This window comes from Salvelinus alpinus, chromosome 32 (assembly GCF_045679555.1).
Source record: "Salvelinus alpinus chromosome 32, SLU_Salpinus.1, whole genome shotgun sequence".
NCBI classification, from domain to species: Eukaryota; Metazoa; Chordata; class Actinopteri; order Salmoniformes; family Salmonidae; genus Salvelinus; species Salvelinus alpinus.
In genome coordinates this window covers 24,057,271-24,076,040 of record NC_092117.1, presented here as the reverse complement: position 1 = coordinate 24,076,040, position 18,770 = coordinate 24,057,271, and the positions used below count along the sequence as shown (strand labels likewise).

Genomic DNA, 18,770 nt, shown 5'->3' with positions numbered 1-18,770 from the left:
ACCGTGAAGCACGGGGGTGGCAGCATCATGTTGTGGGAGTGCTTTGCAGCAGGAGGGACTGGTGCACTTCACAAAATAGATGGCATCATGAGGATTTTTACTATAATAAAATTTAAGGAATTGTGAAAAACTGAGTTTAAATTTATTTGGCTAAGGTGTATGTAAACCTCCGACTTCAACTATATCTAGTTCCCCTATTTGAAGAAGTCATAACTATTTGGAAAAATTCACATATAGTGTATTGAAATAGTCCAAAGTTGAGTATTTGGTCCCATATTCCTTGCACAACTTGTTGGATATATTAGTGGTTTGTTTTGGTTCTGTTTTGGATTATGTTCTGTTCAATAGGAACTGAATGGGGATGAATAATGTCTTGTGCCATTTTGGAGTCACTTTTGTTGTAAGTAAGAATAGAAGAACATTTCTATATTCACGTGGATGCTACCATGATTATGGATAATCATGAATGCATCATGACTAATAATGAGTGAGAAGGTTAGAGGCAAAAATATGATACCCCCAAAAATGCTACCTTCCCATGTTATTGGTAATAGTTAGAGTTTAGCGTGTTTTGTTGTAGCCTCTGAACGGCATCTCACTTATCGTTATTCGTGATTCATTCATGATTTTTCTTAATCATGGCAATATCAGGTTCAATTTAGAAGTGTGTTTAAACAACAAATTGGCCGATGTCAGTTCAATTATTTTAATTCCATTTCATTTGTTTTTTTCCCTATGAGCTCAATGTGCAGTTTCTCTATAAATAAATCAGATCAAGCCTGCACTGTGCGATTGTTGTAGGGAGTTTCCAACAGGCCAATATTCAACATAGTTTAGTGCAGAAAATTTGGTAATTAACTACAATGACCAAAATCCATTGCGCGCCCCTTTAAACTTGTCTGGTCTGTGCCGAGCACTGAGCTATAATAAAAATGGTGTGGAGCAGACACGGTGACTGAGAAGAGACAACGGTGTGGAGCAGACACAGTGACTGAGAAGAGACAACGGTGTGGCGCAGACACGGTGACTGAGAAAAGACAACGGTGTGGAGCAGACACGGTGACTGAAAAGAGACAACGGTGTGGAGCAGACACGGTGACTGAGAAGAGACAACGGTGTGGAGCAGACACGGTGACTGAGAAAAGACAACGGTGTGGCGCAGACACGGTGACTGAGAAGAGACAACGGTGTGGCGCAGACACGGTGACTGAGAAGAGACAACGGTGTGGAGCAGACACGGTGACTGAGAAGAGACAACGGTGTGGAGCAGACACGGTGACTGAGAAGAGACAACGGTGTGGAGCAGACACGGTGACTGAGAAAAGACAACGGTGTGGCGCAGACACGGTGACTGAGAAGAGACAACGGTGTGGCGCAGACACGGTGACTGAGAAGAGACAACGGTGTGGAGCAGACACGGTGACTGAGAATAGACAACGGTGTGGAGCAGACACGGTGACTGAGAAGAGACAACGGTGTGGAGCAGACACGGTGACTGAGAAGAGACAACGGTGTGGAGCAGACACGGTGACTGAGAAGAGACAACGGTGTGGAGCAGACACGGTGACTGAGAAGAGACAACGGTGTGGAGCAGACACGGTGACTGAGAAGAGACAACGGTGTGGAGCAGACACGGTGACTGAGAAGAGACAACGGTGTGGAGCAGACACGGTGACTGAGAAGAGACAACGGTGTGGAGCAGACCAGGCGAATGAGAAGAGAACACGAGATCGAGAGGGATAGAAAACAGTTGCTTTGTGAGCCTGAAAATGCATGATCTAAGTGATTGATAGTTGGTATTCAGCAGTCATAAAAGTATGACTTATTTACTTTTAATAACTCCTAAAATAGTGATTTTTGTCAGACAGCAGCAGAGCTTTAGAGATGAGATGATGACTTGGAATGAAATTATATTCATCAAATAAAACATATTTTAATGTGAATTAATTATGATTAATAAGTGATAAGCAGTAATGGGCAGTCACTACCATCATGGAACTGTTATTAATTGTTTTATTGTTTTACAGCATTCAACCCACATAATGCATAGTGCATTTAGGGTTCTATGTTCGGTAGGCGTTAAGGCGGTTAGTGTCAAACGCACATTAGTTAGCAATTTTATCATGTAAAAACTGTCGCACTGGCATTTTCCAGCCCTAACGCCATGTTCGGCAATTTACTTGTCTTATATGGCTCCCAAGTGGTGCAGCAGTCTAAGACACTGCATCTTAGTGCTAGAGGCGTCAATACAGACCCTGGTTCGATTCCAGGCTGTATCACAACCAGCCGTGATTGGGAGTCCCATAGGGCAGTGCACAATTGTCCCAGCGTCGTCTGGGTTAGGGTTTGGCCGGTGTAGGCCGTCATTGTAAATAAGAATTTGTTCTTAACTGACTTGCCTAGTTAAATAAAGATTAAATAAAATAAATAAATGCAATTATATCAGCTCGCTGAAACATAAAACAGTAATTTTTTCAAGACCGTTGATAATGTGTTTAGCTTATGAGACCTCTTGGAAATTAATCTTAATCATCAAAGCTTTATTAAAACATCAAGTTTGAGAGGAGCAAAAGTGAGCTGACATTCCCTTTTTATCTACAGTGCATTCGGGAAGTATTCAGACCCCTTGACATTTTCCACATTTTGTTACAGCCTTATTTTTAAATGTATTAAATGTATTTTTTTTCTCATCAATCTACACACAATACCCCATAATGACAAAGCAAAAATAAATTTTTTTTGAAATCTTTGCTAATTTATTAAAAATAAGCAACTGAAATATCACATTTATATAAGTATTCAGACCCTTTACTCTGAAGCACTTTTAGCAGCGATTATAGCCTTGAGTCTTCTTGGGTATGACGCTACAAGCTTGCCACACCTGTATTTGGGAAGTTTCTCCCATTCTTCTCTGCAGATCCTCTCAAGCTCTGTCAGGTTGGATGGGGAGTGTGGCTGCACAGCTATTTTCATAAACTCTCTCCAGAGATGTTCGATCGGGTTCAAGTCCGGGTTCTGGCTGGGCCACTCAAGGACATTCAGAGACTTGTCCCGAAGCCACTCCTGCGTTGTCTTTGCTGTGTGCTTAGGGTTGTTGTCCTGTTGGAAGGTGAACCTTCACCCCAGTCTGAGGTTCTGAGCACTTTGGACCAGGTTTTCATCAAGGATCTCTGTACTTATAGACGTCTATGTTTGGACCAAATCGAGGCCGGTCCACGAAAAGACCACATACTCTTTCTACCATATCCTATATCTGCTACATGATTTATGTTAGATTATTTCTTTGACTGAACGTTCTAAAGCCTTTATTACAGCAAAGCACAGATTAAAAACAGCCACATTTGTGAAATTGTTTACTTGACATGTCGTTGCGTGAGATTTGGTGCTTACGGAATCAGTATGCTATTAAACAATCACTCAAACAGGCAATAGAAGCAGGATCTGACTTTGTTTATGTAGAAATATTGATGATTTATAAAGCCAAGCACATTTAACAGTTAGACTATTGATTATAGATCTAATTAAGTTCAGGTTTTCTCTCTCCTCACTTTTTTTCGACAATAAGCCAAGGGCTTTTTTCTCATCTCCAGATTCTGCTGCTGCCTCCGGCATCGTTCTCAACACCAATATGCTGGCTAACTTTGCTATTATGCACATAGCAACATAATCTGGGAAAAGGCGCCAATTCCTGCTCGACTAAAGAAATCTCGGTCGACCAACAGCCTATTGACCAAACAATCGACTAGTCGACTAAATGGGGTCAGCCCTAACCTACACACAATACCAATGCGAAAACAAATTAAGAACAGAAATACCTTTTTTTAATTAAGTATTCAGAGCCTTTGCTATGAGACTCAAAGTTGCGGTCAGGTGCATCCTGTTTCCATTGATCATTCTTGAGATGTTTCTACAACTTGTTTGGAGTCCACCTGTGGTAAATCTAATTGATTGGCCATGATTTGGAAAGGCAAACACCTGTCTATATAAGGTCCCACACTATAGGAAAGATTGTTCGGTATGGTTTAGAAACTTGGGAACCAAGCTGGAGTTATCACTGTGGCCCTATCACCTGGACATGTATCTTCACGCCTAGAATAAAAACCTCCAGGCTTTTGTCATAATTTTAAATTTATTGGGGAAAAATTCAGAATTATGTGACATGGGGAAGTTTGGGGAAAAAACAAATCCCGTCCGAATCATCCTTTGGAATAGCTGACATTCTGGAGGAATAATTACAACCAACGTTCTCTAGTAATACTAGTCCCGTGCGAATAGGTCTTTGGTCACGTGCATGCGATGCATACATGTCACGTAAAGAGAGCAAGGGTTGAGGGAATAGGGAATGTTTTTCCTAAACAAATGAGGGATTTCGATAACAGAACTTTTCAGTCATAAATTACTGTAATTATGTTGCAGCTTCAGCAACACGGACAGCGCGATAAACACTGTCGATGTTCTGTGGTGGTCGCTGCAGCAGGGAGGAGAGGGAGACAACGGGTGCTAGTCACATAGTCACTTGCTGTCTTTTAAAACATTTTTTTTTACACAGCTCAGCAAGTCTGAGCCCTGCCCAGCACAATCAAATCAATTGCTGGTCGGACTCCCTCTAGTCATTTGTGTGTCTTAATTATTTAATAAAACCGTGTGCTTAAAGTATCAGACAAGCTCAGTGAATATAGTTGATTTGATTAAATACATAGTATGTGTCAATATATGGAAAAATCGACATTTAAAAATGTCAACCAATCGATTGGTCGAAAGAACAGACAACTCTTGGTCAACCGAGATCTTTTTTTAGTCAGGGACAGCCATAGTGTAGATTTATAAGGGGGGGGGGGGGAATGTTGAATCCATTTTAGAATAAGGCTGTATCGTAACAAAATGTGGAAAGAGACTGAATACTTTCGAATGCACTGTAGGTATGTATGCTGTCTCTGTTACAAGCTTTTCACTACACCCGCAATAACATCTGCTTAACACGTGTATGTGACCAATATTGATTTTATAAAATGTTATTGTAGGCAGGCCTACATTATTTTAGCCATGCTTTGGATGTGTGTAAAACCTCCTCCATGATGTAGCCCACGTGTCCATACCCATCATGAAACAAGAGAGCATTGTATTTAGAAGTTATTTTCCTCAAACAATTGTTTTTTTCCCCCGTTTCATATTTTTAAATCCCAAGCTCTCCGTAGGCTGCCTCAAAACTTGAGACATCTGTTGCGTTGTGACAAAACTGCACATTTTGTTCCCAGGACAAGGTGCACCTGTGTAATGATCATGCTTCTTGATATGCCACACCTGTCAGGTGGATGGAATATCTTGGCAAAGGAGAAATGCTCACTAACAGGGATATAAACAATTTGTCCACAACAGTTGAGAGAAATATCCTTTTTGTGGTTATGGAACATTTCTGGGATCTTTTATTTCAGCACATGAAACATGGGACCAACACTTTACATGTTACATTTATGTTTTTGTTCAGTGTAGATATTGTACATTAAGTGCTTTCATTTCTAAATGGTAAAACAGATACTGTATGTATAAAAATGCACTCAAATAAAAGGTGCCATTCTCTACTGTCACCTCATATGAAACATTTCACCTCAAATCCAACATGCTGGAGTATAGTGCCAAATTAACTGTCCAAATAAATATGGAGGAGAGTGTAAATAGAATGAATTGTGTCCTTCCTTCATTTCCACTTGCAAGATGAAAAAGAGAGAATAAAGGACCCATGCAGGTCCACTCGCACACATTTCTCTGTCTCTCTCTCTGTCTCGCTCTCTTTCTCACAAACAGACTGTTGTGCAGTATTTTGTCTCTGCACTGTTGCCTATGTCTGATTGCCAGGAGCTGGGCACATGGTGTGAGGCGGGACGCATGATTGGTTTCCAGTCACACGTAGAGCAGGGGAATAAGGTATGGAGCCTGATGCTGTGTGTGTGGGTTCAGTGGTCAGTGTCCAGGTTTGGAGGTCATGAGGTGAGGTTAGTGGGTTACGTAGTTACTGTAGGGTCATTGTAGTGGCAGGGGAGGGCTGTGGATCTAGGCCACACAGTCAAATTGGAACAAGAAGGAAAGAAATCCAATTCATATTCTTATCTCAACCCCTGTCAACCTCTGGAGTGCTTCCCTGGTTTCAATTTCAGTGTGTGTGTGTGCGTGTGCATGTACAGATATGTGTGTGTGTGTGTGTGCATGTACAGATGTGTGTGTGTGTGTCAGGGTTTCCGTTAAGAAAGTGTGGCGCCGGACATTTGACCGGCAGCATTTTAATTTACCGGAAATGTAAGAAATTTACTGGAACCATATGCATTGTTTGTGTAACCTGATTAGGGCATTCTGTCTCAGAATGACAGAAATCCCATTCAGTTTAAGGTAATTCATCTTAACAGAACATGCAACTCTGATGCAACAGCATGCGATTTGAAGATGTTAGAATACCAAGCTTTCCCTAAAGTAAATTAAATTAAATTGACAAAATTATAACGCCTGTTTAGCTTACTTCTGTCTATTACATAAATAAATAAAATCATTCAGAATAGGCTACTACACCAGAAAGCATGATTTGTCCACAGAGGATCATTAGCGTCTTTAAAAAAAAATATATGGTGGATCGTTTTAAATCACATTGCCTAGGTTAGTCGGAAGGGCCCGTAATTTTGGGCAGAGCGCGCAGAAAATACCAAGTAGATGATTGAGTTGAGACTGTCAGTGAAAAGCAGAGATACCCAGCCAGGCAAACCGCAATATTTAAAAATTCAATAGCGGGAAAACATTTTGGAAAACAAACGGCTATTGCTGTAAAGAGAAGACAATGAAAAGACTCCAATCTGTCTTCTCAAAATTCGGAATTTAATTGAGTGGAAAGTATTGGCACCAGCGGAGAACTTCGACCATATCCCCGTTGCGTGTGCATATTCACGGTCTTTATCATTAGGTCAGTGCCACTTTTGTTTGTTTTTGGACAATAATTTCCCCCTCCAGGTTAGATGTATTTGTCTCCCCTTTTCGTTGGCCGATTTATATGGATCAGACAGCGTTGTTTTTATTGATCTGTTTGTCAGTGTCAGCAGAGAAGCCTACCCTGTCATTTTTGTCATAGATAAAAAATATTCAGCTAATGTCTCCAAATAAAGTGTAGTAGAATTGCCTGAAATGTGTCTAATAAAGGCCACATTTTCCTGTGCAAAGAAAGCAGAAGAAATGTAGGTTATCTGATGTAGCCAAGGTTACTCTAAACCACTACGCGGTGCTGATTGCGTTATACAATCTGAAAGTATTCAGAACCCTTGACTTTTTCCACATTTTATTACGTTACAGCCTTAATCTAAAATGTATAAAAATACAACACACATCTTATTAATCTACACACACTACCTAATAATGAAAAAGTGAAAACAGGTTTTTAGACATTTTTGTAAATGTATTTAAAATAAAAAACATATCTTAGTTACATAAGTATGCAGAACCTTTGCTATGAGACTCGAAATTGAGATCAGATGCATCCTGTTTCCATTGATCAGGCTTGAGCTGTTTCTACAAACTGATTGGAGTCTACTTGTGGTAAATTCAACTCATTGGACATTATTTGGAAAGGCACACACCTGTTTACATAAGGTCCCACAGTTGACAGTGCATGTCAGAGCAAAAACCAAGCAGACCATGAGAAACAAGATTCTCTGGTCTGATGAAACCAAGATTGAACACTTTGGCCTGAATGACAAGCGTCACGTCTGGATGAAACCTGGCACAGTCTCTACGGTGAAGCGTGGTGGCAGCATCATGCTGTGGGGATGTTTTTCAGCGGTAGGGCTGGGAGACTCGTCAGGATCGAGGGAATTATAAACGGAGCAAAGTACAGAGAGATCCTTGATGAAAACTTGCTCCAGAGCGCTCAGGATCTCAGACTGGGGCGAAGGTTCACCCTCCAACAGACAATGACCCTAAGCACACAGCCAAGACAATGCAGGGGTGGCTTTGGGACAAGTCTCTGAATGTCCTTGAGTGGCCCAGCCAGAGCCCGAACTTGAACCCGATCAAACATCTCTGGAGAGACCTGAAAATAGCTGTGCAGCAACGCTCTCCACCCAACCTGACAGAGCTTGAGAGGATCTGCAGAGAAGAGTGGGAGAAACTCACCAAATATAGGTGTGCCAAGCTTGAAGCGTCATACCCAAGAAGACTTGATGCTGTAATCGCTGCCAAAGGTGCTTCAACAAAAAAGGGGCAGTAAAGGATCTGAATACTTATGTAAATGTGAAATTCCAATTTGCAAAAAAACAAACCGTTTTTAATTTTTAATTATGGGGTATTGTGTGTAGATCGATGAGGGCGAAAAAACAATTTAATCCATTTTTAATAAGGGTGGAAAATGTCCAGGGGTCTGAATAGTTTCCGAATGCACTGTATATACAAAAGTATGTGGAACCCCTTAAAAATGTGTGGATTCGGCTATTTCAGCCACACCCATTCCTGACAGGTGTATCAAATCGAGCACACAGCCATGCAATCTCTATAGACGAACATTGGCAGTAGAATGGCCTTACTGAAGAGCTTAGTGACTTTCAACGTGGCACCGTCATAAGATGTCACCTTTCCAACAAGTCAGTTCGTTAAATTTCTGCCCTGCTAGAGCTGCTATGACCAACTGTAAGTGCTGTTATTGTCTAGGAGCTGCAACGGCTCAGCCGCGAAGTGGTAGGCCACACAAGCTCACAGAATGGGACCGCCGAGTGCTAAACATGTAGCATGTAAAAAGTGTTTGTCCTCGGTTGCAACACTCACTACCGAGTTCCAAACTGTCTCTGGAATCAACATCAGCACAATAACTGTTTGTCGGGAGCTTCATGAAAAGGGTTCCCATGGCCGAGCAGCCGCGGCAGGTAGCCTAGTGGTTAGAGCGTTGGGCCAGTAACCGAAAGGTTGGTGGATCGAGTCCCCGAGCTGACAAGGTAAAAATCTATCGTTCTGCCCCTGAACAAGGCAGTTAACCCACTGTTCCTAGGCCGGCATTGTAAATAAAGGTTAAATAAAAAAAATAAAAAAACAATGCCTATAGATCACAATGCCAAGCGTCGGCTGGAATGGGTTAAAGCTCGCCACCATTGGACTCTGGAGCATTGGAAACGTTTTCTCTGGAGTGATGAATCACACTTCACCATCTGGCAGGCCGACGGACACATCTGGGTTTGGTGGATGCCAGGAAATAGTGCCAACTGTAAAGTTTGGTGGAGGAGGAATAATGGTCTGGGGCTGTTTTTCATGGTTCGGGCTAGGCCCCTTAGTTCCAGTGAAGGGAAATCTGAGCCATGCATAATCGCCCAACATCAGTCCCTGACCTCACTAATGCTCTTGTGGGTGAATGGAACCAAGTCCCCGCAGCAATGTTCCAACATCTAGTGGAAAGCCTTCCCAGAAGAGTGTAGGCTGTTATAGCAGCAAAGGGGGGAGACTAACTCCCATGATGTTGGAATGAGAGATGTTTGACAAGGGGGTGTCCACATTATTTTGGTTATGTAGTGTATTCTTAGCCTATATTATGACTATCCAATCTAGTCATGACATTATGAATAGTAGGCTATCTTACATAAGTCTGCCATTGTGAGGATGCATGAACTGCTTTCTTATAAAGGATCATTTTTATGGTGAAAATTAGCTTCCTGAAACTTGAAACCCACGCACTGAATATGTTAGAATAACTGTCCACGTTTCCTTTTCCTCAGCCAACAAGACAAGTAACGAACAGCAATATCACTGGCCTTTGTCAATCTACTGTCCCTCATAGTAGAAAAGTGGTCTATTGGTCAGCTTGTCTTTCTGTGCGAGTAACAAATGGCCTATTCCAAACAGACTCTGGGACAGTTGTGGGGCAATAGATCCCAAATTTATACAACCAATAAGCTAAGGCTACATTAAAAAAAACATTAAAAAACAATAAGATTCATGCAACAGATCAGAATGTGGATTGTGCCTTTTGGCTATTGAACAATGAAAAAGTTGATTTGAAAACCAATAGAACATGAGAGAAAAAGGCTACTGGTCTCAATGGCCTATGGAAGTCTTTATAAAATATTTGCCGTTTGGTTGGATCTTGGCTAGGCTTTTTGGAAGCAAGATAAGACATGCCTCATATGTAGAAAAAGTTCAGGTTTCAAATAATTAAGTATATGTTTTCAAAAAGCATACTGCCTCCAGCTCATTGCAAAGTGGTGTGTGACACGCTGAAGTCTGCCTAGTTGCCAATGCACATGAATGGCGAATGGGAAGCTTGTTTCAATTACCAGTTGAGAAATAAAATAGTAGCTCTTTATAATTGTGGCATCAAAACAGTTTTTAACACCCGATTGCCTTCAGAAATATTGTGCAATGATTGGGCTTATTAAAGCACGTTTCAGTCCAGCAGCAACAAACAGCTGTTTGAGCAGAATCAGCAGCTCTCGCGCTACATCCACTGGTATTTACATCAATGAATGGGCTAAAATACATTATTTCGCAATGTCATTTTTTGTTGTTGCTAAAAGCCAGCTATTACCGTCTAACGGAAATCCTGGTGTCTGTGTACAGTGTCTGTGTACAGTGTGTTCAAATATGTATGTGTTTGTGAGTATACTGTGTATTCCTGTGAGCGTCTGCCTGCGTGCTCATGCACCAGCGAGGCAGAGCAACTTTTGATGGAGGGAGATATGAGCATTAAGTGGTAGACAAGGGACATTTGCACTGAGCAAATAAATGTCAAGTTAAGTGGCTGTTGAAATTGCCTCCCTGTGTGGAGCAGGCAGTATTCAAGCGTTGCTGTCGGGGAGAAAATAAGACATAAAAAGCAGAAAAACGTCAGCCATAACAGATTTCATAAAACACTATGATAATCTCTTCAGATTTTTTTCCCGGTCAAGAAAAGTAATGGATAGAGCCTCACTGGTTGGTCTTCAAGGGAACACTGATCCCAGTACAGCCAGTGTACCTAAATTACTAAGTCATTCTTGTGTTTGAACTGTGAAAAAACTGATAGCTAGCCAGGAGGAACCAGCTTGATCACGTGATAGCTCACGTTCTGATTTGCTTCAAAACGTGAGTGCAGCGGTCCGTCTGGTTGACCAGTCTAACTGATAGTTTCTCAGTGAAATCCAACACATTTCTCCATGTGTTTTATTGGATTGTCTCCATGTAAAGCTAGCCTGTGGGCCAGGGTCTTTCTTACAGTTAACCTGTTTAGCTAAGGTCTGTCCTTGTTTGCGCTCTGCTGCTAATTTGCTCTTGTGTTTTAATTGTATTTTTTTGTACCTTTATTTAACTAGGTAAGTCAGTTAAGAACACATTCTTATATACAATGGCGGCCTAGGAACAGTGGGTTAACTGCCTTGTTCAGGGGCAGAACGACAGATGTTTACCTTGTCAGCTCGGGGATTAGATCTAGCAACCTTTCGGTTACTGGCCCAACGCTCTAACCACTAGTCTACCTGCTGCCCCTTGTGGGTTTGCTTGTTTTGATTACTGATCAAATACTCTGAATGTGTGTGTGTGTGTGTGTGTGTTCGTACTGTATGTGTCTATGCACAAGTGTGAAATCAAAGGTATCTCTTAGGTGGTGTGTCTAATTAAGACTCCTTGCTATCATACAGACAGACAGCCAGACACAGACAGACAGACTCAGCAGCCTTCAAAACCTTTCCATCTTAACCTTCACAACTAAGCTCTATCCGTGTTCCCCTCGAACCCAGGACCCAAAGGAGAGGAAGTAAACAGACTCCGTTTCAGAGGTTTATTTTGGCACTCCTGCCGCCACCTTGCCTGGCACGCTGTGTGGCCCAGTGGAGTCATGGCATAGGTGGGTCCGTGTGTGTGAGTGAGACGGGAAGTTGGCTATTTAAATCTCCCAGCTCAGCATTTACCTCAGCATGTTCCTCTTGTTACTGACAGCAGCTGCTGCACTAACAGACACATCATAGAGACTCTCTGTCTGTGTGTGTGTGTCACACGAAAACGCAAACGCCCACAGCGACCTTTAATCTCCAACCTTCCGCCCTCTGTTACGGCTCACAGAGAAAGCCATGCTGAGGGTCCACAGGGACACAGTGAGTGTGACTGTGGCTGAGACTGTGGCAGCTTAATAGCAGATGAAGTGTTCCTAAGGACAGTGGTGCTTTTTTCTCTGAGTGAGAGGCAGCCAGACAGACAGCAGAGAGACTGGTGGAAGGAGGCTAGGGTGGTCCTCCATCTTGGCACCATTACCACAGGATAAGCTGCTTAATCAGCCAGCCCCTAGATGAGTGTCGTGTTTAAGTGTTAGTGTTCTCTGGGGAGACGGAGAGTGAGGCCCCTTTTAAAGTCCCCTTGGTGCATCTTAGCACTACTGTCATGTTCCTAAGATTTACTGAGGACAAAGATAATTGTTTGGAAAATATTTTTGTCTTGACCTTGCCTTTGTGTAAGTGGAATACAATTGGTTTCAGACTCTTATACTCACAAGGCCTTATAACTCTGCTGTGGCCTCTGTGTTTAAATTGAAGTTCTCTTGAGCTGTTTTGTGGGGTTGTTTTTCACAGTGCCTTCTTTAAGAACCATACATAATGAATAAAGCTCTGTCTTTGGCTATGAAATATTCATTACTGCTACTTTATAACCCTCCTAACAAGGGTTGTCCAGCCACTGAATGGAATTCAGGTCTTGTTATGTATAAGCACAAGGAAGTGACCGTTGCCTACATTATTTATCTTTATAAACTGGTTGGTTCGAGCCCTGAATACTGATTGATTGACAGCCGTGGTATATCAGACCGTATACCACGAGTATGACAAAACATTTATTTTTACTGTTCTAATTACGTTGGTAACCAGTTTATAATAGCAATAAGGCACCTCGGGTGTTTGTGGTATATGGCCAATATACCACGGCTAAGGGCTGTATCCAGGCACTCTGCGTTGTGTCGTGCTTACAAACAGCGCTTAGCTGTGTTATGTTGGCCATATACCACACCCCCTCAGGCCTTATTGCTTAAGTAACCACTGCCTGACCAGCTTTGCAAACAGAGCCATTACCTCTGAATCCATTTATTGACTCAAGGGGCAGATTTGACAATGTATCATATGTGTTTAGATAGGCTTGTCAAAGTGGTGGAGTATGTATTTACAAAGCGATGGTTTTACGCGCTCTTGCCCTTTCCAAGGTACCTCCCTGGGTTTTGTAGAAGTTGGCTTATGGCAATAAACATGGGTGTTTGGACTGCAGTAATGACCCCTGGCTCATAAACCAAGCCAGATGATCAAATGCCACCTACCACAATCACCCTCATGCATGGTACTCCGACTCCCCATAGTCTGCGTTCAGTTCTCCGCCTGCTTTTTCAGAACATTGTCTTTGTAGTGGTTGCCTTGACCAACAGGGTCAAATGAAGGATTTGTTGAGTTTTACACACACCTGACTGGGGTTGCTAAAGAACACTTGTGACTTGGATCATATTTTCCAAGCGTCTATTAGGTCCTAGCTGCCCTCTCCCTTCTTTTAGTAGCATTCAAGTTGTTCTGGGCTGTCTGTAGCTTACTAAATCCCCTGCTGCCCAGTACACAGACAGATACATGGCTTCTGCCCCGGAGCAGAACAGAGAGGTATCGTCAGACAGGGCTGTCAGGGGAAATCACCTCATCATAACCAGGGAGAGGACAGCACCTGAAGCAGCACACAGTAGTGTCACCTCAGATAGCACCTCTACAAACGGCTTCTCAGGACACTCCTCCCTGGCCCAAAATAACCCTCAGGGATGATGTTATTAACAGTCTGTGATAGGACTGTGATGTCTTTGGCAAGGTGACATATCTCTTGTTAAGCTCATTGTTTTATGTCTTCCATTCTCTCTCTCCCCTCTCTCTTACCTCTCTCTCTCCCCCCTCTCTATTACTCCCCTCTCTCTCTTTCTCTCCCATTGTTGCAGTTGCGACTCCGAGAACCGTTACCTTGGCAACCCCCTCAGAGGAACGTGTTACTGTAAGTATCCCGCTGCTGCAGCCCCACCTGAGTCTCTATTTTATTTTCGTCCTCCAGATCTTGCCGTGGTCCTATTTATTTTATTTTTTACACACACACGCACGCACGCACGCACGCACGCACGCACGCGCCTGGTCAGTTGCAGCATCTCACACAACTGCACATCTCTGTGACCTTTGCCCTGCACTGAGGGTGGGCTAAGCAGATGGAAGCATTTACTCTGTGGCAGACGTATGGCAGTAATCAACTGCAGCTTTGTCTGGCTCTAAACTTGATTTTACAGATTTGTAGCTGGAGATGGTAGCAGGGTTTGGAGGGACTTCTGTCTCCAGATGTCAATGTCAGACCACTGGCCTCATATTGATTTTAATCATTTGCAGCAAATTTGTGGTTTTTCAATTTAAAGTACATGGGGGAATGTTTTACTGAAAACAGATTCTCGCTGACATCAGCCGGAAGAAGTTACACTAACCATTGTTGTAAGGCTAGCTGTTTAGGAACAAAGTTCAAGTACTGTCACTTCCAATAGTAATCCAGTTGAGTTTAGTCATGAATTAGTGTAGTTATATATGAGAGATAGTAATCCAGTTGAGTGTAGTCATGAGTTAGTGTAGTTCTATATGAGAGATAGTAATCCAGTTGAGTGTAGTCATGAGTTAGTGTAGTTCTATATGAGAGATAGTAATCCAGTTGAGTGTAGTCATGAGTTAGTGTAGTTCTATATGAGAGATAGTAATCCAGTTGAGTGTAGTCATGAGTTAGTGTAGTTATATATGAGAGATAGTAATCCAGTTTAGTGTAGTCATGAGTTAGTGTAGTTCTATATGAGAGATAGTAATCCAGTTGAGTGTAGTCATGAGTTAGTGTAGTTATATATGAGAGATAGTAATCCAGTTTAGTGTAGTCATGAGTTAGTGTAGTTCTATATGAGAGATAGTAATCCAGTTTAGTGTAGTCATGAGTTAGTGTAGTTCTATGAGAGAGGTTGTCAATTGCAACTTTGATGTTAGTGGTCAGAGTTGCTTAGGTCAGGAACTCAATGGTCCATCAAGTATGCCTTTGATCAGAACAAATGCAAACTATTTTTGTCGAAACTATACTTTCACTTACCTAGTTTAAAACTACCACCACAAATTGCATGTATTTGAAACATTCATTTCAATAGTTGATATTCAGTATTGTTTTATCTTTATATTGTCAGATTCTATCCAGCTCTAGAAAGGTTAAATACATGTGCCTGCATCAATCACGGTAACTCCCTCTGTCTCCTGTTATTCATGAGAGATTGTGTCTGTTCAGCTGACTGGCATGAGGCATCATGTCTAAGTGAGGAGGGCACTAGATGGCACCCTCGCTGTGCAGTGTACCCACACTTACCAGGAGGACGTGGGTCCGGAAATCACTTCCATCACTATGGTCACTTCGAGAGCTGTCTATCTGTGTAACTCTGTTTGGCTACAGACGGTGTCTCCTGAGGGACATGCCATATCCTGATCATTCCACTGCGTTGGTTGAGAGGGTTCAAAGTCATTATTAACTTGTCCATTTGCTCCCTAACACAGCCAAGGGTGCACACAAATACTCTAAATGTTACATTAGAAAGACATTTGTTTCCTGTGTCCCTTCATCAAACCTTGTTATATCAAACAGAACAGTGGCTGTAAATCATCTATTAGCATGCCATTCAGATTAGAAAACGACCGATAATCAGCCAAGCTGGTATAGTGGCCTTTTCTAGTCTATCAGCTACCGGCCCTTCTCTATCGGCTTTGCCGATTAGTCCCGCTACATAGCAAGGCTGCTACTATGCCGCTCACCGCTTGAGCCACGAGCACTGCACAATGCCGAAGAATGTCTAGCTGGGAAAATCAGCAGCAACAAGCTCGCTCATTCTCCAACAGAATGGTGCAGTATTGAGAAATGGATGAATGGACAAAGTGACAAATCAACCTCCTGTCGCAAATATTAGTTTAATAATAAGGCTTGTGTTGACGTGCCCGGACACGCATGCAATAAGCAAGCTAGCTAAGCAGATACCTATGTGACCTGTTAGCAAAGATTACGATAACAAACCCTTTCTAGATTAACATGGGGCTAAGATGTCAGATAGGAGCTAAAAGCCAATTTAACTAGCTAACGTTAGCTGGTTATAATTTTTAACATGCATCATTTTTAACAATTAGCCATCTGACTTGCGGAGTAACGTTAGCTATTTACTGGTGTGCTGATCTGACCAACCGCAATCGTATCCATAAATTAACAGTTGATAGTCAGATTAGATGATTGTCGTAATAGGGTAAGAATTGTTTCAAAATGCCTATGTAAGGATTGGCAATATACTTAAGAATCTTCCTGCATGTTTATAGACTAAGAAAACCTTAGATCAGCACACGTGTGTGTGTGTGTGTGTGTGTCCGTTCTCACTTCTCAAACAATTTTTTGAGTCATTCAGACAGAACGTGCATTGTTGTTTCATCTTTTTCTATGCACATTTATGGCTTGGAAGCAAATGTGACTCATTTCATAAAACTAGGCGTATGTCATTTGAACGTTAACTTTTTATCTTTTTTTTATCAAAATGCGTTTTTGGGCAGAAATGCCTTCTGGAATATGTGAACTTCCATGTGCCTTAATGACAAATGTGTATGCCATCTGTAAATACAAATACAATTGTTAAATTACGAGCCTAATTGGTTTAGTCACAGAAAAAAAACAGGAGCCTTCCCACTAGCCATAATCCTTTGCAATGCAGCTTTTTTGAAAGATATCACGTAGTCAAACTGCAAAGGTGTTGCACTTTCTGGAGGACCAAGTTTTGAAATCAAATTGTATTTGTCACATGCAGGGGTGTTGACAGAATTTTGGGGGCCCATGGAGAGAAAAAGCTACCGGGCCCCTAACATAGAAGTCAGAATGTTTCAGATTAAAATAACGTACTGTACACTATGTGTTATTAAATGTACTAACTATAAGCTTTTGCTGCTCTATACTACAATTGTGCAGATTCTAGTTTCCACCTTCATCCTTTGCCTATATTAACAGTATTGCAAAGATTTTTGGTTCCTTATGTTAACAAAAGCTGTCTGTCATGAGATGTTTACGATGCTTTATTGTAAATAACTACACAATTGGTCATTTATTTTTTTAAATATGGTATTGTAGTCCATTTTAATGAAGAAATTACCAATGATCCATGTTTCAGATTAAATAATTTATTACCAATTCTTATAAACAAGGCTAACCCTCTTCTGCCCTATCATAACTCCTAAAGATATCCTAAATAACATACCCACAATATTAATAAATCCTTAACTATGTGGACTGCAGGCATACATGTGGTACCTACAGAGAACAAGCATCTGTGAAACTGCAACTCTAGCGCCAAGACATTATGTGGGCATTCCTGAGTAAGTTCAACAGGAGATAAACCATAACAGAAAATACTCTGAAACAGTGTTTTGCTCATCCCCGGGCAGGCTTGGGTAGAACAGGTTAAGGCATTTGTCCTTGTGTTTGTTCCCTGTAAACTAAAGTCAGAGGTTACACTGCACCTAGAGCCCAGTGTCGAGCTTTTTGTGCTCAAACTCATTTATGTCTTTAAAGTTACATTTTTTAGCTAACTGGTTTTCAATTGAAAGGATGGCAAGGCTCTTCAACCGGTCTTGGCACATTGTAGATCTTAGATAGTTCTTTATAAGTTTCAGCTTACCGAAGGCACGTTCACCTCCAGCAACTGTTACAGGCATTGTGCAGAAGATTCGCAGTGCAATGCACACCTCTCCAAAAATGCTCTGTAGCTGCATCTTGTGGATGGCATTTAGGAGCTCTACAGGAGGATGACCATCTGAAAAAGTGCCACCATATATCGTCTTTAGATGTCACACTTAATTTTCAAATCCATCTGTGAGATCTTTGGAGTACTTGTTTCTCAATTTGTGGCAAGATACACGTATTAGGTTTTCAGTTATTTTCTAGGAGCTTTTTGGTCCTAGACTTGGCGCTCCGGTATCGCTTGCCGTGCAGTAGCAGAGAGAACCGTCTATGACTTGGGTGACTGGAGTCTTAGAAAAAATGTTATGCCTTCATCTGACAACGCATAGTATATAGGTCCTGGATGTCAGGAAGCTTGGCCCCAGTGATGTACTGGGCAGTGTGCACTACCCTCTGTCGCAGCTTACAGTCAGATGCCAAGCAGTTGCCCTACCAGTTGGTGATGCAACCAGTCAGGATGCTCTCGATGGTGCAGCTGTAGAACTTTTTGAGGATCTAGGGACCCATGCCAAATCTTTTCAGTCTCCTGAGGGGGAAAATATGTTGTCGTGCCCTATTCACAACTTGGTGTGTTTGGACCATGATAGTTCGTTGGTGATGTGGACACCAAGGAACTTGAAACTCTCGACTCAATCACTACAGCCCCGTCTATGTTAATGGGGGCCTGTTCGGCCCTCCTTTTCCTATAGTCCACGAGCAGCTCCTTTGTCTTGCTCACATTGAGGGAGAGGTTGTTGTCCTGGCACCACACTTTGTTGTCCTGGCGCCAGGTCTCTGACCTCCCTATAGGCTGTCTCATCATTGTTGGTGATCAGGCCTACCACTGTTGTGTCGTCAGCAAACTTAATGATGGTGTTGGAGTCGTGCTTGGCCATGCAGTCATGGGTGAACAGGGAGTACAGGAGGGGACTAACACGCACCCCTGAGGGGTCCCAGTGTTGAGGAACAGTGTGGCAGATGTGTTGTTGCCTACCCTTACCACCTGGGGCGGCGTGTCTGGAAGTCCAGGATATAGT

General features: G+C 42.2%; 1 protein-coding gene across 4 annotated transcripts in view; it reads left to right on the top strand.

Annotated features, from left to right (window-relative positions):
• LOC139562617 (attractin-like protein 1) overlaps nucleotides 1-18,770 on the top strand; it is a 290,320-nt gene that overhangs the window by 125,946 nt on the left and 145,604 nt on the right. For all 4 annotated transcript variants that reach the window (XM_071380435.1, XM_071380434.1, XM_071380436.1 and 1 more), the window contains one exon: nucleotides 13,931-13,983. In XM_071380435.1, coding sequence (XP_071236536.1) covers nucleotides 13,931-13,983 — 53 coding nt within the window. The remainder of the gene's footprint in view (nucleotides 1-13,930; nucleotides 13,984-18,770) is intronic.